The sequence below is a fragment of the Poeciliopsis prolifica genome, unplaced genomic scaffold, assembly GCF_027474105.1.
Source record: "Poeciliopsis prolifica strain line A6 unplaced genomic scaffold, Auburn_PproV2 SCAFFOLD036, whole genome shotgun sequence".
In the NCBI taxonomy this organism is placed as follows: domain Eukaryota; kingdom Metazoa; phylum Chordata; class Actinopteri; order Cyprinodontiformes; family Poeciliidae; genus Poeciliopsis; species Poeciliopsis prolifica.
Window position 1 is genome coordinate 5,339,285 of NW_026562411.1, and position 22,876 is coordinate 5,362,160.

The 22,876-nt window shown below is 37.7% G+C and overlaps 2 protein-coding genes across 2 annotated transcripts in view; one reads left to right on the forward strand and one right to left on the reverse strand.

Moving 5' to 3' along the window:
- ramp1 (receptor activity modifying protein 1) overlaps positions 1-5,370 on the reverse strand; it is a 47,895-nt gene extending 42,525 nt beyond the window's left edge. Inside the window, exon 1 of the mRNA XM_055052990.1 lies at positions 4,853-5,370. Within this exon, the coding sequence (XP_054908965.1) occupies positions 4,853-4,910 (58 nt within the window). The 5' untranslated portion in view covers positions 4,911-5,370. The remainder of the gene's footprint in view (positions 1-4,852) is intronic.
- A 3,252-nt stretch (positions 5,371-8,622) lies between these two features.
- Positions 8,623-22,115, forward strand: map3k19 (mitogen-activated protein kinase kinase kinase 19). The gene is made up of 17 exons (XM_055052830.1): positions 8,623-8,758; positions 9,345-9,602; positions 10,857-11,051; positions 11,227-11,387; positions 11,562-11,677; positions 12,139-12,293; positions 13,256-13,313; positions 14,579-14,666; positions 15,812-15,931; positions 16,194-16,348; positions 16,428-16,462; positions 17,099-19,138; positions 19,819-19,923; positions 20,128-20,366; positions 20,454-20,706; positions 21,477-21,685; positions 21,789-22,115. The coding sequence occupies exons 2-17, from the start codon at positions 9,381-9,383 to the stop codon at positions 21,913-21,915; spliced, it is 4,278 nt and encodes a 1,425-aa protein (XP_054908805.1). The 5' UTR covers positions 8,623-8,758; positions 9,345-9,380; the 3' UTR covers positions 21,916-22,115.
- The last annotated feature ends 761 nt before the right edge of the window (positions 22,116-22,876 follow it).

A 22,876-nucleotide genomic window follows, 5' to 3' on the forward strand; every position in this document is an offset into this window, starting at 1 on the left:
AAGGCAAAAGCCCCAATGAAAAATTAACTTAACAATGTCTGGAGGCAGTCTCACTGGGTATTTTAGTTTCTCTCACTCTACACCACTTTTCTGTTCTCAATTCTCCTGTAAGGAAAATATCTTTAAGGTGTGGATGTAGAATCTCTGCCAACTAACCACAATATTTTTGCAGTAATATCTGTGTTGTGCCAAAAGCAGTAAGTAAATGACATAAAATGCCGGCCTCTTTTTTTTCTTCGTATTTATTATTGCAACACAAAACAAAATGACTCTTTCTACAACCAGAGTGGGATGAGAGCAGCTGTACTGAGTCAGAATAGGAAAGAAAGATTTTCAACTTTACTGAAATGTTTTACATATAAGCATTGCCTGTTTGTGCAAGATATGCGCTTTTGTATGATTATTAATAGCATAGCAGATACAGTTTTTTTCTACATCACTCCCCTCATGATTTTCTTACCATCCAGTGATGAAGGTTCAGTATTTCTGTGCAGTTTATTAGTGTTCACAAGAGGTTAAATAATAATAATAATAATAATAATAATAATAATAATAATAATAATAATAGTCTGAATCAGTCAAAAAGTAGGTGAGGCATCAGTTGGAGTAATGTGTGCAATAATGACTATATATAGCCTCTTTTGCAAACAGAAGAGAGAAAGATGTTTTTTAGATGTTTTTTTAATATGACTGCACAGACATTTTCAAAAACAAAATGTTGTTTTGGCATTTAGACAATGAAATGGATTTAAATGCACCTCACCACAGAGTTCCTCTGCACAGCAGTATCAGTTTGTTGCTGTTTGTCTTATGCTGTACAGCGTTTGGACTGAACGCTGCAGGCAGCTGGATTTGGACCTCAGCTGATTTTCCTCTAGTGCCAACGATGTTTACTTTAGCTTGATGTTGTTTCAGGTGAAATACAAAGTAAATACGTTAAATCGAAAAACACATGAACTTGTTTATTAATGGCTAAGTTCACTTTGTATTTCTTGTTCTAGTAGTTGAAATTCTAGCTTTATTTTTTTTTTGTATGCTAGGTGTGGTGAATCGATATGAGTTTTTTTGTCAAGGACTCTTTAAAAGTGTGCAGTTGTTCTAGCTTTTCTATTAAAAGTCAGCCTTCCACTTTTTGTTTGAGTGTGACCAATACGTTTGGGGAGAAAACCCCTTTTGCTTTCTGACAGGCTGGACATCATATCTCATGAAGTAGCTCTCACTGATCCCAAAGTGGCTCTAAGCTGTTTACTGGTTAAGCTCTCGGCCGGCGTTTTGACAGCTCTGGTTTGCCAAAGAGTAAATCCTGAGAGGGGAGAGCAGTTTGGCGGTTCAGAAAAATGAATCCATGCATCTAGGAAATCATCTCAGGAGTCATTTTGTTTTTTCTTGCTGTCCAGGTGTCCACTGATTTGTTTTGTTAGTGTGTGCTCACATTTGTTCATTTGTTGCTGTGGACATGGCTACACCCTCCTGATTTGAATGACATGTCCATTATTATGAAGATAAGTTTTTGTCTCAAAAACTTGATTACAAAGTTGTTTTCATCCGTCCAGTAATGAGTTAGAAATGCTTTTCAAAAATGTCCTCCTTCTTCTTCTGTATATGAAAAAAATAGGATTCTCATATTTCCGATTATGTGGTTTTTGCTGCTGTTTTGGGACCAGGTCATAGAAGCAACAGTCTGGACAAAAATCCCCAGAACTCCTTGTTCCCATCTGTCTCTTTCAGCTCTTCCAGGGGAAAAGTGGTGTACTTCCAAGCCAACCATGAGATATGCACACTACAGCCTTTGAAAGCAAAGTCAAGTTTTGGTTGAAAAACTCTTTTTTTAGCCTTTTTTGTAAACTAGCAGGTTTATCTTACTTTTTTATTTCACCTTAATTTACCAATTCTCTGTAAAAAAAAAAAAAAATACACCACTTTACACCACAAAAAAGTAACGACAGTGGTGATTGCACCATGAAATCTAGTAGAGACTGATATATCCGGTGAGCAATGTTATTAAATTAAGAGTCAGTCACTAAAAACAAGCACAATGAGTTATTATCTGTGATTAGTTTGTGAAATAAGTGAGTGAAATGAATAAGTTGGCTACCGATGAGTACAGTCACTGGCAGCAAATAAGCAAGAAGGGAATACAAGCAATAGTAGTGAGTACTGAGAGGAGTTGTGAACAATGACATTGAGTTTGTGGATTGTTTTTGAATTGTAGTCTGCCTATGGTTGTAGTTTGGCAATGGCAGCAGAGGAAGTGAATGAAACCATTCAGTTCATGTTGGCCACATTTCCAAATATATAGAGCAGCTAAAATTCTCTCTTCGCAGTGGAGGATGGATGTTTACAGCGTACGCAATGTCCAGTAAGCTTCATAACATACCCTCCTTCAGGATTGATTTGACATTACATTACGGCCAAACATTAGCAAATGAGTAAAATCAGATCCAGTCATTTAAAACTTCAATATGCCAGAAGCAATAATTTCTCAAAAGGCAAAAGTCCATAGCCTCCGTACAAAGTGAAAAAGGCTAGTATGTCAAAAATTTAACAATGGTGTAATGTTAACGACAAGTTGTTTTACAAATGTTTCAATAAGATACAAGGCTGATGGTTTAGAAATAAAACTTCAACCGTCACTAACTATAGTATGTTTAAACCAAATCAAGCAATTCTCAGGAAGGACTTGGTTTCTGAAGCTCTGCAGAAAAATTATTTCACCAAATCAAAAGCATTTTAAGAATATATAATCCAAAAATTTAATAATATGGAGAAATTTAAATGTAAAAACAAAAGAGGAGAAACTCACAAAGGTGTACACCTGCGGTCCTTATTTTCCAGTCAGCAGTGCATCAATAATTCATCAATAGATAATAAAATAAATTGGAAAGAGTTACCTTTCTGACACCTGTTAACCACTGCAACATGGTGACTCATTCAGAAATGCAGCTTCAGTCTTTGAAGGTACAAAGTGGATGAGCGGTGACTTAACTGGGCTTCCAAAAACAAATGTTTCCTTCAGAACGACATCTTTCTCCCGAGAAATTTGATTCTCTTTTAAACAAAACAATTGCTGCTTATCTTTTGTTCTAATCTATTTATAATGCATTACATAGAAAATTTCTGATACCTAAAACTGACATTCTTGCAGTCATGTGGCATATAATGTGTCTGAGGGAAGAAAGAAGCAAAAATAATGCCTGAAATTGCCAAATATCTTCAATGCCAAAAATATCTTCAATGCCAAAAATATCTCCATCTAGATTGAAAAAAATGGAAACGCGTCTCTGTGTTTTTACGTGGTTTCTGCTTCTGCGTATTTCACCTATCTTGCTTTATTTTCTCGCTGAGTTTCTTCTGTTTTCAGGAGCGTTTCCAGATTGTGTGGCATTCCAACGTCTCAACAAGATTTGCTGATTTCATTAAATCCCCAAACAACAAAGGTAACAGAAAATCCATGTCAAACCAATTTAAAAACAAATTTGAAAACAGGACTGGGTTAACTGGGACCCAAATTTCAGAAAGCATTTTAAACAAAAGCTTAGACTGGACTCGTTATCGGTATATCTGGTAGTTGAGTGTCTGGTTACTCACATGTTTCTTCCGTATGTTTATTAAAATAAATATACGGGAAAAGAATCAAATGTCTCTCACACATTTCACTGACAGTCCTGTTAAGATCCAGTTCAAACAGAGATCATTGTGTTCACCTCATCGCCTGTGGTGGCGCTGCACCAAGAACTACTTCAGTGAACAGCATAAAAACCTCGGAGGAAGACATCAGCACAACTTTGTTCTTCAATAAATATAACAGAAGTGGCGTAGCATCAGATTTTAGTGTTATGATTCCTCTTTTGTCTTTGACAAAATACCACAAGCACAAGGCACACATTTTGTTTTGTTTTGTTTTGGTAGGCAAATGTCCTGCGTCAGCTTCCAGGTTTTGGAGCGGTCTCCATATATGCATTCAAACCACATCAGAGTTCATGTCAACCAAACCGAGACCGAGGTTTTTAGACTTCTTTGTCAGAGTTCATCTACATTTTCATACCTCCCCAAATGAGCTGGACCTTCAAGGCAAACAAACTAGAATTCGATTAGAGCTGACTAAACAGGGAGGATGTGAATCGAGCCTTTAAGCAGTGCACAAATTCTACCTGTGTGTAATCTAAATCCAGCTGCAGCTGTTTGTGAAGAGGCTTGTTAAAGAAATGTAGTGAACAAACAGCATCATCAAGATCAAAGTTAAAGCAGTGTTACGTAATGAAGCCATTATTTTCAGATCTGGACATTTTATAGATGACTTCTCCATCTATCACCTACTTGGACATGGAAAGTGTATGGCACATCTCTAAACATACCTGGACATATTGGCTATGGGAGCATTAATATAAGAAGAATAGAGCCTACTGACATGACAACTATTATTCATGCACTCCAGAAATCTGGCCTTTATGGAAGAGTGGCAAGAAGAAAACCATTGTTGAAAGAAGATCATAAGCTTCATATAAAGTCTACATTTTACACACCAACATCAAAGTTAAAACTTCAGGCTGATGTCCAAAATATATGTGGTAAAAGCAGCAGTGATTTTAGCTCTTGGTGTGGTTCAAGTTTAAAATTCTGTGAAACTTTACAACAATTAATTACACTGAAGTTCGTGATTGTTACTCAAGAAACACTTTAGCAGGTACTTTTGCAAACTTTCACTTTTGGGGCCAAACGGAGCAGGTGAGATTTCGGAGGTTGAAATGCATCTGGTCTGTCTTTAATCAGTACCATGATATCGGTTTTTATCCAGCTTTCAAACTGCGAGGTCTTTATATTTATTGAAGCAGGTAGGCTGAGTGAGACTCACCTATGATGAGCCACAGCAGAGCGTGTTTCTGCAGCGCTGAACCGGCGTGCGACTCCATCCTGTCGCTCCAGAAACGACCAGGAGAGTGAAGTTTCAGAGGAGGCACCGAGCGGATCCCACAAAAGCTCAAAGGTGAACGTCAAACATCATAAAGTAGCTTCTGGTAAAGAAATCCATCAAACGAGCCACCGCTGGAGCACCATGCGCAAACTGCTCGGGGGAGAGCCCGGACTCGTCCTTGTTCCTCCCGGGATACACGTCCACTCCCCCCGAGTCTTCCTGTCACCGCCCCCGTATCATCCCGACAGAAAACGTACCGAGTCGTGAAGTTAAGAGCTTTTTTCTTCTCTCTGTAAGCCCCGAGGTTAGAGTGAGATCCGGAAAGGGAACTGTGTGGAAACTGCGGCGTTTGGAAGAGTACTGTGCGCAACGGGACGCGTCAGTCTGGCACCGGCGGAGCCGAGAGAGAGACCCGCCCGGGTGAGCGGCGGGGACTCAGCCCTGACCCGACAAATTAGAGAGCGCCGGGAAGGAGAGCGAGGGAGGGTGGAGGCAACGAACTGACACTAATACCTTGCAACTGGTTATCTGATATACATATTGGAGTGCATGACGCAGTCTTAAGCACACAAAGTGACACATCATTTCTAAGATTCAGCTTATACAGAAAAAAAGCTCGACTGGCAAAATAAAACAAAACAAACAAAAACCAGTGTCACTCCTGATTTCACAAATCTCCCAAAATTCAAAATCTTGTGTTAAAACGTCCTATATTAAAGTTTGTCAATTTCTTTGCCATGGAGCTCTTTGGGGTAACTTTCTTTAGCTTTTTCAAACCAAAAAGGTGATTTATTTAATTAATTCAGCTCAAAAAGAGAAATATGCATGTCATGCAGTTTCTATTCAATTTTTCAATTCAGTTCAATTTTATGTGGGGCAATTCACAACAACAAATGCACTTTGCAAAAATTCTAGTTATCAAACAGTACCATATGCCCCATTATCCATGAGTAATTATTCAAATTTAAAAAATGTCAAATGAAACTGAGCAGATTGTTCCTTTAAACACAGCAGCACTTATTTCTTTTAATTATGCTAACCATGGTTCAAAGCTAATACAATTCATCTTCTTCGAAGATCCATAAAGCCAAGGAGAGTATATTTTTAATGAAAAGAAACATATTATGGCCTTGGCGTGGCCAACACAATCACGAGGAAGACTGCTTGCTTGGTTGTTGTTTAGCAGTTGGTAATTGAAACCTCCTACAAGGAGGACAAACCACAAAAAGACATTGCTAAAATAGCTGGTTGCTCACACAGTGCTCTATCCAAGCCTGTTTATGGAAAGATGAGTGGAAGTAAAAAATGTGATAGGAAAAATGCAGATGCTGCAGAAATATCGAGAGCCTGGAGATGATCATGAGGAACATTGGAATGACAGAAACTCCGAAGAGATAGTGGTACGCTCATATTTCCTTCTTAAAACACAGGTAATACTGTAATTAACAGTTAAACTGAATTCAGGTTTTTCATTAAGGTAAAGTACACCTATCTGAGTATTATAGATCAATGTATGAATTTCACATTTTGATTTGAGCAACTGAAATAAATTAGTATTCTAATTCACTGACAACTCACTTGGATACTTTGATTGGACCACTATAGTATGTTGAGTTGTTTTCTTTTATTGTGTTCCTGATCTTTTTATGTTCAAAGGCCTGTTATCACTCTTCACTTCAGCTTTTAGACATGTCAGGTCATTGTTTTTTTTCATGATTCTGTAGATCATTGCATGGCTGAAACATCTGTAAGAAGAAAAATCATTTGGTGATATTACTCTTTTTTTGATAAACTAAATGTAACATTTTCATTATTTCTAATGTTTCATCATTAAAACTAGAACACCAAAATAATCACAATGTGTGCAGTGACTTTGCATAATACATGACTTTGATTATTTTAAATTGAATTACAGAAAAATTGATATATATTTTTGTAATATTTTAATTTATGACGCACGGAGAAAGGTCTGGTGTCGATCCAGCGTTTTCTTCGGCTTTCTTTCAGGACTGAAATATTTATGGTAGTTAAACACTGCCATCTTGTGTTCATGTGGGGGAGGCTCCACTGTATATGCTTTATTATAATTTTTTTTAAATATAAAAAGTACTAGACATTATATTGCATTGCTCATTTAGCCAATATAAGTTTAGTGTTACAAGTAATAACGCAAAAAGAGTATAATAACAATAATAGTAAATTCATTATTATACCTCAGTTATGATGTTCTGCCAAAACAGTTACTGAAAATCTATGGAATTAAAAATGCTCAAAGGCAAATATTATCTATATGCTTTTTATATTTTTTGAATTTATTCCACTTCATAGAAGAGTTTTGATTTTCTCAGTCAGCTTCCTTAACTCTGTTTTTTGAAAGTAAGAAGTATTTTTATATATAATTATAAATATATATATATAATTATGTATAAAATAATATGAAAGGCCATACAGGCACATCTCATTAAATAATAATGTTTTTCTGTGTGTAAGCACAGCATTCTAACCTCAGCTGAAAGGACGTACCTTTGTGCTGCCTTTTCAAAGTGCATAAAACTGTCTCCCTTTGTCTACAGTTTGTTTTGAGCCCAAAGTCAAAAGACGCTTTCATCTGAATCTGTCCAACGATGACACATCTATAAGGTCTTGTATATTATTCTCTTCCAAACACCTTTGTGTGGTTTTACGTTGTGCCATATTGTCAGAACTGCACAAAAATCCAGCAGGCACAGAGTACAAACAAAAAGTATTAAAATATAAACCATAAGGGAAATAAAATAAGGATAAAGAAACAATATGTAAATGTATCTGCAGCTGTTTTCTTGATATGTAGGATAAAAAAAGAGCAAAAAAGCATATTTTGTTTCTCTGTGTAGCTGCTGATTGGCTGTAAGGTATTTGTTGTGTTCCAGGAGACAAAAAGAAAATGTTTGTGAAGAAGCTGGTTTTTATAAACAGCACTCTGCAGGGCCTACCTGAAGGTAAAAGCGTGTCCAGGATGTGTGGGGTCTGCAGAGACGTTAGCATACATTTTCCTGATCCTAAATCTGTACAGGTTCTGTTTAGAATTCTCCTGACAATATTCCTTTTGCTAGTGGAGCATTTGTTAACTCATTTAGAAGTTCTTACTTTCTGAAAAACTAAACAGGTGGTTTTGATAAGCTGTAATGCTCAAAATTTGGAGAAATGCATGCTTGAGATACATCACTGTGTACAATGAATCCATAATATCAGTTTCTTTTTTGACTTGAATTACCAAAATATATAAATACATTTTTCACTGATATTATTATTTAATGAGATGTGCCTGTATGGCCTTTCATAAAGAAAATTCTAATAAATTTTAATAAAACTGACTTTTTTTGCTTAAAATGTCTGTCGAAAGAAATTATTTATTTTATTTTCAAGAATGCTATTACCATATTTAACAAAGTTGCAAATATCACATCAGCAAAACCTTGTTCTGCCGGTAAGGAACAAAGTTACATTGTAATAATCAATATAACAAGCACATTATCAAAGGACCAAGCAAATTATTGCTTGATCTTTTAAATTTATGCTTTTAACATGAACAAATAGAAAGCAAACAATGTGTCTCACCGTGTGGGGTAACAAACTGTCTCTGGGTAATTAAAAAAACACCTCTGTTAACGACTGTCTGTCCAACTGTTTCCAAGGCAACCAAGTGTAAACAGATGACAGAAGGCACGAGGGACAAAAGACAAGAAATTGCTTGAGTGGACAGTCTGCTGAAAATAGACCAAAGCGTACAGAAAATAGATCAGCCTACAGAAGCTGAGAGGAGTCACACAACCGGATTAGTTACTGATTGAAGCAACAGAGACAAGTGTAAGTAAGACACTTCATTAAAATGTTTCACTGTCGGTCATCATTTCAAGCTGCTGACAATCAATTCTGAGGAGTAAAATATACGGTTTTAATATCCAGAAGCGTCTTTACTGCTAATTTATTAACAAAAACTATTGCTTTATTGTGTAATTCAGAAATTCTCTGAGTTCTGCTCTTTCCTTTTAAGAAACATTAAACCGGAAGAGATTTTGTCGCCAAGGACGCACAACAAAGGACACAGGCAGATCCCATTGACATTTTTTTGTTGTAAATGACCAACCCTGTAGGGAAATAATAAATAAATTAAGAAAGAAATAATGCAGCCTTTATTATATATTGATTTACTGATGTTTATTCCATTAGAAGAGATTTTCATGTGAGACTTCCTCCATTCACACATATAAACTGCCATTTGTAAATAAGCTCAATTATAGACTCCACAACAGTTGTAATGAGGGATATATTTCCAGTCACGCCTTCTGTCTGGTCCCAGTGGGCAGCAGAGGGTCATTAGAGACTGACATCACATGAACACTCTTGACAGCCAAACACCGAGTTAAGAAAAACATTCTTACTTGGTCCACAGCTCAGAGGTGGCTCTTCTCATCTGACTTTGAGGGCAATGGAGGCGAAGAAGTGGAGAGACACTGATGATGTGGAAGACGACAACAATGATGATGATGTGATGCATTTCGGAGAGCTGGAAGGAGAAAATGTTCAGGTGGTTTTAGGACCACAGATGGAGATCCTGGATGTGCTGGAGGTGTCTGATGATGATAATGATGAAGAAGCAGAACGGAGACGGGTTGACCTCTTCGCTGCTTGTCAAAGCAACATGTCAGAGGTGAGTTACAGGTAAATGTGCTTATATATGTAATTTAAAAAGTTTTGGATTATTTAAAAGATTGGTGGAAAAAACAGTGGGGTCATGTGACACAGTAATTTTCCTCTCAACAACAACACCTGTTTACAGCATGTAGGTGCGTCGCATGATCTAAATGTTGCTCTATAAGCTCCACCCACCCTTTGGGAGTCATGTTGAAAATGACTTCCTGGTAACGTGAGAAGGTTTCCTCTTAGAGATTAGTTACTGACAACGTAGAATCCTCATCATGAAGTGGACATATAAAACTAAGATTAAATAGTTCACTGAAATACTTGAGAGCAACTTTGATAAAAATCTGAAAAGACACAAGATGTTTTCCCTTCAAGTTCTGTTCATATAGATCCAAACAAAGTAATCAGTCTTACAGAGCAAAAGAGACAAATATTTAATCCATTTTAATACTTTAAGTGGCTGTGGCTCTTCCAAGATCTATTCCCAGGCCTTTAGGATTTATCCATCCGTCAAACCATCTGGAACGACTAAAACAGGAATCCCAAAATTCAAAATCTCCGCTCAGTTGGTCATATCTATAACTCTTATCAAAAGGAGGCCTCTAGCAGGTGTCCTACTCAAACAGAACAGCATCTCTGGCTGAACATCTGTCCCTGAATGTGAGTGAGAAAAGTAATTACCTGAGTGAAGTTGGTCCCCACTTTCCTCACATCAAATGCAATTGGTGTCAAACACATGTGCTACGTTTGTACAGCAAAACTTTTGTTTGTGCAGCTATCATTTTAAAGATATTAATAAATGTTTGTAGAAGTCATCAAAGGTCAACCAGCTTGTCCACATTTTCAAAATCAACGGTTAACGGGTGTTACGTTTCTGCAGCAAAAAAAATTGTTTGTGCTGTAATAAATTTTAAGAATTTACAGAAAAAAATATTTCTAGTGGTTACCAGAAAGTTTGGTATAAATTAAGTGTGCTATATTTGTGCAGCAAACATTTTGTTTGGCCTGTTATGATTTTTAAGATTTTTGTATCACAGGATTATTGACACTACATTTATTTCATTTTGTAAATGACGGAGGTCAAGGTCAAGCAGCACAAATTAAAATTGTTGCTGCTCAGATAACACAAACACAAACTATTACACCATTTCAGTAATAGCCAGACTGTCACTACAGATTTTCACACCAACCTTTTTCAAGTCAACAATATCTTATCATATTAATTCAACTAATTGACCATTGTGATTGGTGTGCTCAACAGGTGGTGCAGGGGCTGCTGAGGACCGACGCTGACCTGACGCTGTGTAACCACAGACAGCAGACCGCGCTGCACATCAGCCCACCTGAGCTCCAGGAGAAAATGGTGAAGTGGATGACGAGGCCCCATCTGCCTGCACAGGAGCAGCTGCTGCAGGCTGCCTGGCAGGGTCACCTGGGCTCTCTGAGGCAGCTGCTGGTGAGTCTTTGATCCAAAGGTCAGGGCGAACTGCTCAGCAGAGACAGCTTGTGTCACAATGTGGGACACTGTTTTTCATCTACTAGCTACATTGTCAACTTTTATTAAATGCCTGTAGCTTTTTGTGTGTCACAAGCTGAAGGATTAATAATAACTCTGGTGTTGTGTGTGTCAGTCTCAGACAGACAGTGTGGATGTGAACATTCCCAATGGTGATGGAGCAACAGCAGTAATCCTCGCCGTCAGAGATGTCGACCTATTTCAGGGCATGGTGACGTGGTTACCATGGGAACACAACCCTGTGGAGGTGGTCAAGGAGCTTCTTGTGTCGTCAGCGTAAGGAAAAACATGGCTAGACGTCCTGAAAAAAAATAAAATAAAAAAAGCTTTAAAACTCCTCCAAAGAGTCTGAATAACTGTTGACCTCTTTTAAATAGAAACATGACATATTTATTTTCTCGAGGGACCATAACAGCGTTGCTGCTTAGAGTTGTTGACATTTTTTTTTAGTGATTTGCAAACTCGAGACCACAACGGCTGCTCTGCCCTCCACTACGCTGCTAATCTCAGCAGTCATCTGCTGGAAGAGATTGTTCCAGTTCTGATCGAGGCTCTGGGTCACACAGGTACACAGTGACACGCTGATTCACACACTAATACACTAAAGTCACATTTCAATCCTTAGAAATAATTTGCATTTGTGGAAGGAACTATAATACCTCAATATGATAGTGTGTTGTACTATAGCAATCAATAGACAAGGACAGGTGTTAGAAATAAGACTTTCCATTCAGGTAATCCAGACAACCTTTGACCTTGAGGACCAGACTCCAGACCTGGTTATGCCACAATTGGCTGAAAACCACAAAATATTTATGTTAATGCTTCTTAAATTTTGATTTCAACAAATCATATGATGTGTGAAGATAAATATATATTTTTAATTTGTGAACGATATAACAAATTATTTGAAGATAATTTATAAAGTGAAAAACAAAGTTATCTGCTAACTCAATTGATTTCTAGGAAGAGACTACTCAGGACATACAATGTCTTGTTCTTTTTTAACCTTGTCAATTTTTTGCAGAGGCTGATTCTAAATCCTTGTCGGAACTTGAGAAATACTTGTTCCAGGATTTGGACTTTGGAGATTCAGACACAGAGCAGGATGCTGAGAGCCTTTTTCATCATCATAAAGCAAGAAGACATCAACTCAGCGACCATTCTCACAGCCATAGCAGGGTAAGAAAAACAAAAATTTGTTCTTGCAAAGTGATTAGAGCTCACAGAGTTTACAGATCTTTGAAGACACTTTAAACATAAACTCAAGGAAACATAAATATATACGTTTGATACAAGGTCTAAAGCTGCCGTTGCATTCAGATCTGCAGAAAACCACAGTGGAGCCAACATAGTTTTGTGTAAAAAGGTTGCACAATTGTGCATAAAGCTCACTAATGGCTTGGGTGTGGCTGAAGCTCTCAGGTTACACTGATTAACAAACAGAGGTAGAATGGGAGTGAGCAATAGTACACACAGCTTTGGGTTTTCTGTGTAGCCGCCATGCTTCATATAGGAGACGAGCCAGCAGCTGGTTAGCAGAAGGACGAAGCAGCTGGTCGATGGAGACGCAATGAAGTTTATATACGTCCCAGACACACTCTGTGTATCGTACATGTAATATGTCACCAAAACATTTTGCATAATACTAAAATGGATTAAGAACCTAATGCAGCTGTAGTTAGTTAAATCTGTTTTTACTTTAATAAAGTAAGTAAAACAAATAAAATTAAAGGATGCAAACTGTTTAGACTGAAAAAAACATTGTTTACAGACCCTTAAACACCCAAATAAACTATTTGGGTGTTCATATGTAACACCCAAATAGTTTATGTGTGCACATAAACTATTTGTAAATAGTGTAAATAGTTTCCTTCAATTAATCAGTAAATAATTTTCACATGTTCACAATTTGCATATCTGTATATAAAGATATCTAACACTGTACAAACCTGGTCGTTATGTAAAACAACGCCATAGTTAAAAGATGATCACCATATTGGGGACACAGTAAAAACGTGGGAGAAAGTCGTCTAGTCAGATGAGGCCAAGATTAAACGAAATGCTATGTGACACCAAAAAAACGAATCGGCATCCTCACATTAAAAAAAGGTTGATGACAATAATACCGTTCATCTTTTCAGGCATCTCTGCAGACTTCAGGGAGTCTCCCTCAATCTGACAAGAAGGAGTTCAGCCAAGGTACGGGCTTCTTCAGCGACACTAAGTTCAAACTAAAGAGATTTTTTCTGTATATTTGATCCCAGAGGATAAATGGGTGAGTAAGATTGGAGGATGGTAAAAGATTACTGTTATAAACAGCAGCAAAGACTGACATTTTGGAGCCACTGAGTCTCCATGATAAACGTTAGATGTTATTAACATATCAGCTGTTTATTTAGGAAACATACATGTGCAGTTTGTGAAACTCTACAGGGATATGTGTGGTATAGTCAGATGAGCCTAAGAGTGAGTTGGAGGAAAAGCTCCTCGAGTCTACTGCTAACTACAGTGAAGAGCTGTGATGCTGTTTCTCTTCCAAAGACCCTGACTGTGAAACTTGTTAGAGTGCACAACACCCTGAGGTCTTTGAAATACCAGGACTGTAGCCAAAATCTAGAGACCTCTGCCAGAAACTGAAAACAGGTAGTCACCCCAGAAAAATTCTCCAAAACATTTGGCTAAATCAACACAGTAATAACCAGACACAAAATAACCTTCCTCACTGGCGAAAATTAAAGAAATGCTGAAATATTTTTGTAAAACTCTGTAGACTTTTAGAAATAGTCTTAGTACAGTTCACTGAAAGAGAAGCATAATGGTCGGCATCCCAAATGGGCCACGAGATCAGATCACCTTCACAAAGGGGAGGGGATCTTAGGGAGGCTGTCCAGGATGGGAGGGGTCTTCCACACAGTACAAAGCTCTCCTCTGAGAAACCTGCCTCAACATCTTTCATCCTATGCATCCTCGACAGGCGGGCTTCTGCTCCAGCACAAAACTGAAGACTTTCGGAAAACAATTTCAGTGATTTAGACAAAAAGTTATGTGACATGAACGGACATGTAAGTGTAATATCTGGACATATGAACAAAGGGGATCAACGAGTTTAAACACAGGTACAGCGAGCTATCGTTTTACAGTGAGCAGTAGTCTGTAATGTGGATGTGTTTTTGTAAAGAATATTTAACTGAAAACAAACAGGGCAAGTTGAATTTGTTGCTTTGACTTAGCAAAAATGTGGTTTCATTTTAAAGAACCTATAGTCCTTAAATCTTTTTAACATCACTGTCATCAGTCACAACATTTCTTATGTTTTTATTGTTTCTTTCCTCCTGGGATATAAAATTTTAATGTTGTAAATTATATCTACATTGACTAAGTTTATTCGTTTTGTTTTACTGCTGAAAATGAGAGCATAGACCTTAAGTAGAGTTGATGAGTGAATGTCTGTATTTCTACCGCAGATAAGGGGATTCCCACCTGTTCCCAAAACGCCATGGAAACTCTGAAAAGTCCTGGACGAGCCAATCAGGACGCAAGGAGAGGCAGCAGGTGAGTATGAAAAAATCACCCATCTCTCTCTCACAAACGTATTTTTATGCTAATCAATCTATAATGTGAATTAGTGAAGAAAAGTGGCGTCTGTTTATATGTAACACCCAGACAGTTTATGTGTGTACGGTTAAAACTCCTTACTTAACAAACAATCTCTTACACTGTACACTGCCTCCAGGTTTGGTGTGCATGTGCCTCTTACTTTGACACCAGCACTAGAAAAGAGGCCTATCTGGTTACGTTTGCAGACCTGTGCGCGGGCACCTGTCACTGTGTCCAGAGGACAATCTGTTCTGCCCAAACAGGTCGGATATACACAGACCGGGGCAGAGAACTTCGGTGAATCAGCTCATTGTCTGTTATGAGCAGCACTCACATTTGAATCAAGTCCAAGTTCTGAGAAGAGAATAAAACTCTTTGAGCTGCTCTAATTTCATAGAATCAGCTGCCAGTGCATTTGGTTTGGTACAAGGAAATGAAAGTCAATCATTTTCATGATTTAACATGTCAACTAATATGGTTTATGAATGCAGCTTTTTCTTTTACATGTAATTAGAGTTAATTTCAGTAATCAAATAGATAGGAAGAGGACAATCTGATAATGAGATATGGCAACCGAAGAATATAATGAAAATAAATGCATTAAAATGTATTCCTGCGGTCCCTCACTATGCTTAAAATGGATATGAACCATATGGATCTCCAACTTTCTGGTTCCAAATTCTGAACATATCAATAACCATATTGTGGACATTATGATTTGAATTTTTAGCCAATTTTATGAGATACAAATCATCATATTAGCACATAAACAGGTTTTTAAAACAGCTTGTTTTAAAATGTGCAGCAGTGTTTTGGGGTTTTTTATTTGTGGATTGGTGAGGAATTCCACTTTTAGTGGCATTTCCATCTGATTTATCTGATTCTATGACATCATAAGTCATCTGAAGTCATTTGACAGAATAGGGAAGAAAAATAAAACAACCAAAATAAGTGAAAGCATCAGGAAAACAGAGAAAACCAAATTACAAAAGCTACAAGAACCTCAGTATGATTCAAAAGACACATCAGCATTTAAATTCTGACTCCATATCTAAACCACGTAACTGTCTTCTAACTTCCTTGTCTCATTTTATTTGCAGAGGTTTGTGTCTACCTAGCTTGTCCAACAGTCATAGACATAGTGACCATTCAGATGCTCTACTGTCATCTGGGTTTCTGAGTACCAGAACCGGGTTTCAGCTTGTACCCCCCAGACAAAGGTATAAACACACGCACACATTAACAACAGAAAGTAGAATGTATGTTTGTTGTTCTGCATGTGGCCATAACTAAAATAATACAAAAATGTAAGACCACGCATTTACTCTGAGGCAAAATTAACTAAATAAGCATAAATAATTGGATTGTTTGACTGCAGAACGTCCATATGCTGTTTTTATAAATGACAACTGATTGTACAGAATCTTATGACACACAAACGTAATAAAAATTCAAAATCAAATATTTCTGTGTACCTGACAGGCAGAGGACAAGAAGTGTGGCTGAAGTCTCTCCACCTTCCCATAGTCTGCTTTGTGTGCCAGAGTCCAGCCAACTCAGCCGATCGGCCCCAAGCATCATGGAACCACTCCTGTGCCCCAACACCATGATGCAGGCCAGAGCGCACATTCAGACCAGTAAGTAAGAACAGAGCTGATGTGTGCAAAAAGCAAATATTTGAATGTTGTTAACACTGGAATATTTTTATGTTTACAGGACTGAGCTCTCAAAGTACGTTAAATGATCAAAGGGTGAGTTTTAATGATTCAAAACTATTTAACAGAAATGCATTCTTTAGCAGTAAATAAATTGAATTTTTTGAATGATTGTTGCCTTTTTATCATCTTGAACCAATCTCAATTGACCACAAATTCTAGCATTGCATTTCTGTCCATACAACAGCTCCTCTACAGATATTTTATCATCTTCAAATCATTCTTGGTACACCTGAGAGATGGTTGTACATACAAATTCCAGTGATCAGCAGTTTTTGAAAACACACACGTCCATTTGATGTTAACAAATTATGGAACATTTAAAGTAACCTAAATCCTCTTTTGTCCCCAACCTAAGGCAAGTTGTCTAGTTGGCTAAATGCATATAGCAGCTGGCATGTGACTGTGCGTTTTACTAATTTTATTAACATGAAATTAATCAGATGGATTCAATAAAGTTGCCATTGAGAGTATATTGATGTGTTCCTATTTTCATTAGATTTTGCTTTGGTGGAATTTCCCTCCATTTAGACATTGTCTGAATTTCTCAATTTTGGGGGGATTATTTAACTATCTCTTGCCATATTCTGTAAGTCATTCATAAAAATCAGGCAACGTGTTTTATATTTATACAGCTTGCCTACACCACTGAACTGCTATCTGTATTTCCAGGGTCCTTTGCCAGCTTTCCACTCCCACACACCCAAACTTCTGGTGCCCATTGAGGGTCGCCCAAGACATATCAAGGCTCTGCCACCGCTGAAACCACATGTTCCTCTAAGGCCAATTAGCCGGAGCCCTTTTTGCAGCAGAAATGAACTGAGACAAGAGAGGCAGTCTTGGGGCAGCTCATGCAGTGGTCCTTCAAAGGCTGGTAGTGAGGAAAGTGGATCCAACAGCAGCAGCCAGAGTTCCATCAACTTGGAAAATGAAGATGATTCTGGACAAATCCAAGAAACATCTAATAAGGACAGAAATCTGAAATTTGTAAAAGATAGAACGTTGCAGAATTCAAATGACAGAATTGAATTGGAGGCAGATTTTTTTGGAGAAACAACGCGACATGTCAAAGCGAAACTGTGCTCATTGGTCAACCGATCAATACATGACATAGAAAGAGAACATGTCAATTGTACTAATCCTCCACCAGTAGAAAAAACGGATTCACACCATCAAAAGGAGGCCAATAAGAGTGAATGTGTAAAAGAATGTATCCACTTTGAGAGTAATAAAATGTCAGATGCATACGTGTTTAGTGAAGTCAAGCGAAATCCGAACCACACAACTGAGTCAAAGTCTGGAATAAGCAACAAAACTAAAAATGATGCAAAGGGTCTTGTAGATGATGCTACTGGTTGTTTTGAAGAAGATTCTGAAAATGAACAGAAGGATCCAGAAAACACAGCGTCAGCTAGAGATATTGTCTGTGATCAAGAAAACAGGGCAGAAGGAAGAGATTGCAGTGCAGTTAGTGCTGTGGAGAAAACCGGCTTCTTTCCTGTGGATCCCAAGAAATACGAGAAGATGTTTAAAGCTCGGAATAAAGAGAGTAAAACCAGGATGAACTTCCACTTGAAGGCAAAAAATTCAACTATTCATTCTCTCAACAAAGATGCAAGAGTCATCAGTGGTAACCACTCTAAAATTAACATAAAGTACTCTGCCATTCCCACAGTGGACAAAGACAAAAGCAAGAAAATTAAATCTGGAAATGCAGCTGTCCTCAGTGTGGGTACTCTAACCCCACGTAACATTTGTGAACCACACAGTAACAAAATACATCAGTTGATATCAATGAGAGAGCTAAAAAGTGCTCAGCCATTGAAGAAACCAGGCTTAGGAGGAAAACCCCCAAGATCTAAATCTGCTGTGGACCTCATCACTTACAGAGACATGTTTCAGCAGATACAGAGTGGCAGCGAAGGACCAGCCATGTATGAGATGTTTGCTGGGCCATTATTCGAAAATCTTCGAGTCTCCAGCTCTTGTGAGAAACCTAAAGAGAGACAACTGCAGTGCACGTCAACAAGAAAGACAAAACAAAGCCACAAAGTCAAACATAAACCAGTACAGAATAAGCCAAAGAGAAACTCAGTGGAGAGCACGGCTACTTTGACAAAAAGCAAACCAAAACCAATGTCATCGCAAATCAAAACACAGTCTACCACTAACAGCTGCAGAACAGACAAAAACCCTAAACTCGAAGATGAAACTGATGATATGAAGGATGTTGAGTTTAGTCGTAAGTCTTCTAAGGATGACTTTGAAGATCACATTTTATCAACCATAGTGGAAGCTCTTTCAAAAAATGGATCTGAAGCATTACAACCACAAGAGGAAACTCCGACAGAACCCACAACTCCCCTTTATGGTGTTGATTCTAGAAATCATAAAACTTCAAGTAAATCAACAAGAAACTCAGATAAACAAGATCCACAGTTGGCTCAGTCACTAGACCCTCTGCAGGCAAACATCAACACTTGGACGTCTTCAGACAGTACCTGCCACACCCTGATGTCACCAGTTTACAGGAAGTTTCTGGATGAGGTGGGGGAGGGTCCGCTGACAGATGACCTACTGCAATGTCTGGCAGAAGAGCTGATCTCTTTGGATGAGAGGGATATTTCTGCAGCTCTTGAAAACTCAGAACATGGAAAAAAGGAGCTCCATGGTGAAGAAGAGCATGTATCAGGAAAAAAAGCATCTCCTGAGGTAATATTTTGAGCCTAAAAATGACTAAATTGAGTTTCTGTGTCTTTTATCATTGCGAAGATTGGGATGACAGTTTCCAACTCAAGTGGTCAATAGGAAAGATGCAACCTGGACCAGTCACCAGTCCATCACAGAGGCAAACAACCATAACCACCCGACACACATCTAAGGGCAATTCAGAAACCAGTTAACTTGACATACAGTCATATTCACAAAATTAAATTATGGATTCTGATGAGCCATATTGATCAAACTTAGAAAATAACAACCTTGAAAGCAGGTAGTAAACATGTTTCATTGAACTTACCTTGATATGTAGAAAAATAATTATTTTTAGGTCTGATGTAATATTCTAATCTTAAAAGTCTTGTTTTCATTAGCTGTAAGAGTTCAAATCATAACCAAAGGACTAAAAATATAAATGGTGTGTAATAAACTTTGAATTGATGACAAAGTAACCAAATGTCGACAAACGTACCTATTTTCCCCACAAGTGTTCCTTTATTTTCTAGCATTTATGACAGACATCATAATGAGTACTGTTTGTCTTAATTAACTACTTTCCATCCAAAGTTCAAGATTGAAGGACAGAAATTGATCTCAAGCTAAAATCCGGCTAATTCTGATGTGTGTTTGAAATACTTCATTAGATAATTGTGTTTCTATGCATTTTATTGCAGGTTGCTCGAAATGACGGCAACACTTACCTCGGATCGGGGTTGGTTGCAAATGACACCATAACATGGGCTAAGGGTGAAGTGCTCGGGAAGGGTGCCTATGGGACAGTAAGTATTCAAATAGCGTTGCAGCTAAGTACATTAGTAAGTTGTTAATAAAATAGTTTTGGTATTTTTTATTAGAAACATATCCCAGTGCTGTAATTTGCTAAATATATTAACTTATATTAGAAAATAAGCTGTACTGTCCGGCATAGCTTATTTCAGCAGTATGTCTTCAACCAACTCTGACTGAAATCATCATCTCACCAGGTGTACTGTGGTCTGACCAGTCAGGGCAAGTTAATAGCTGTAAAGCAGGTTTGCCTGGATTCGTCTGACCCTGATGCTGCAAAGAAGGAGTACAGTCGTCTTCAGGGGGAAGTGGAGTTACTTAAAACCCTTCGCCACAGCAATATTGTTGGCTTTCTGGGGACATCCCTTTACCAACATGTTGTTTCCATCTTCATGGAGTATATCCCTGGTGGATCTATTGCTAGCATACTTCACAGGTTGAAATTATTTGTTGCTTACTTTAAAATATCTTACAAAAACGTTGAATGCCTAATTAATAAGGTCTGTTTCCATTTTCCCCTTAGATTTGGTCCTCTGCCAGAACGAGTATTGGCCCTGTACACCCATCAGATCCTGGAAGGGGTGGCATTCCTTCATCAGAACAGAGTGATTCATCGGGACTTAAAAGGAAACAATGTCATGTTGATGCCAACTGGTGTCATCAAGCTCATAGACTTTGGTTGTGCACGACGCCTCAGCTGCCTTAACCACACAGCTCCAAACAGTGGAGAGCTGCTGAAATCCATCCACGGTACACCTTATTGGATGGCGCCAGAGGTAAGTTAGATTTGTTTATGTTTTAGGCTTTTATAAAAACTTTAATTTGTGAGATGTGATGGAAATTTGATCTAAGTTCCCTTTGACGTTAGACGATCAACTTATGTTTTCAAGCTGTGTTTAGTCCGTTTTAATAGTTTTTTTAGTTTGTCTAGAAAGTCCAGTCTGTTAGGAGAGGTGTGAATTCTTAATCGAACTCTGGTTCGTCTCCAAACCTAGGTGTTGGTTGGATTAAAGTGAACTCTGATGCAGTTTGAATGCGCATCTGAATGCCAGGCAGACCGGAAACAGCTCCAAAAATGAACAAGAGCTCATGGCATCTAGGCCAATACAACCAAAACAACTGCAAGAGTCTAACATTAGAGAGAGAGCTGGCTTGTGGTGTTTTACCAAGGACAAATCCTACACCGCTCGAATCCTACTGCCATTTTTGCTTACATTATGGGAAGAAGGAAATTGAGCTCATCTTTTTTTGAGGCCTCTACTTTGGAAGTTCTTGGTGCAGCGGTACCACTAGCAAGGAGAAAACAGGTTTTCAATTTGTTTAGATCGTTTTGACAGTGCAGTGCGAAAGCAAACCACACAAGCTAATAACGTCATAAATGTTGCATTTTTGGTCCCCAACCAAATACATCAGACTATCAGGTGGACAACACACTTAGAAAGTTTGATGTTTTTCAATGTCCTACAACGCTTTTTATGCAGGACATCTTTATATGAAGACATGCAAATGTCCTGTCATTTATTTCTCCTGTTATTTTTCTAACCAGGTCATCAATGAATCAGGTTATGGCCGGAAGTCAGACATTTGGAGTGTTGGTTGCACAGTGTTTGAAATGGCCACAGGAAAACCACCTCTTGCACATATGGATAAAATGGCTGCCTTGTTCTACATTGGGGCTAGAAGAGGGTTAATGCCATCCCTGCCAGATGGTTTCTCAGAGAAAGCCAAGGACTTTGTAAAAATTTGTCTTACAGGGTAAGTTGTTAATTTATAATTTAATTATGACAATATCAAATTGTTATGGTTTTCGTAACATCTTACTGTAATATCTGCAACTTGCCTCTTTTTTCATTTCTAGTGACCAGAGCGTACGGCCATCAGCTGACCAGTTATTGAAACACTCCTTCATTTCTAAAGGGCACACAAGTATCAAATACTGGGAAGCACAGAAAAAGAAATGTTGTGGTCCAAAAGTGAGTGTTTAAATTGGGATAACTGCTGCTCTTAAATTCAGAGGCATTAAATAATATCTAATCATTTAAGTTCACAGCTCAAAAATGAATATATTGCGGTATCAAAACCACTGTGAATACACTCCAAATATAACTGTGTATAAATTGTAGATATTATTGTACACTTTCATTGATGAATGTGCCAATTTAATAAAAATTGTGTGTAAATTATATCCAGTACAAAGTGTTAAATGGTTTGTAAAGAATAAATGTCAAAGCAGATGACACATTACAAAACCACATTTTATAAACTATTACCACTGAAACAGTTCTGTGGTTCTTATGAGATAAAGGTTCATTTCAAATTGTTTCAGTCTTTCAATGCAAACAGTAAAATAAATTATACAAAAATATACATTTCAAATTCTAATGTTCTAAAACTAGTTTAATTCAAATTAAGGATTTTGAGTCTATAAATATTACCTATAGATTCTATATGGCGTTTGGACGACTGGAACCATCTGTTATATGCAAAAAAACAAAAACAAAACAAAAAAAAAAACAGTTCTTCTTTCCACTCAACTTCTCAATTCAACCCATTGGCTTTTAGTGAATTATTCTCCAGTGTCAGAAAGCAGTATTCACAATGATTGAGTAGGCCATAAAGGCTGGTAAAGAACATAAAAATATTTTGTCTCATGTAGTTTTCTGTTACAGATGAAATGTTGGGTTGCCATTAGCTGAAGCCTCAGTTAAAACTAACCACAATTGACATATATCTCTGTGTATTGAAACTTTCGGAATATATTCTAATTTATTAAAATGTGTTTAGGTTTCAAACCCATATCGGAGCACAGTGGTAGCTGTTTTAAATGTTTAAAGAAAATAAAAGATGTTTTCCGCTGATTTAAATGAGTGAAATTACATTTGTATGTAAAATAACCTTGAATACTGTACTGTGCTCAGTGATTAACTTCAGTCTATGTTGAATAAA

Coding starts and splice junctions, on each gene's coding strand:
- map3k19 (XM_055052830.1), top strand. CDS start 9,381: ATGGAGGCGAAGAAGTGGAGAGACACTGATGATGTGGAAGACGACAAC. Junction 9,603..10,856: donor GTCAAAGCAACATGTCAGAG/GTGAGTTACAGG, acceptor TGTGCTCAACAG/GTGGTGCAGGGGCTGCTGAG. Junction 19,924..20,127: donor GGAAGGGTGCCTATGGGACA/GTAAGTATTCAA, acceptor TCATCTCACCAG/GTGTACTGTGGTCTGACCAG.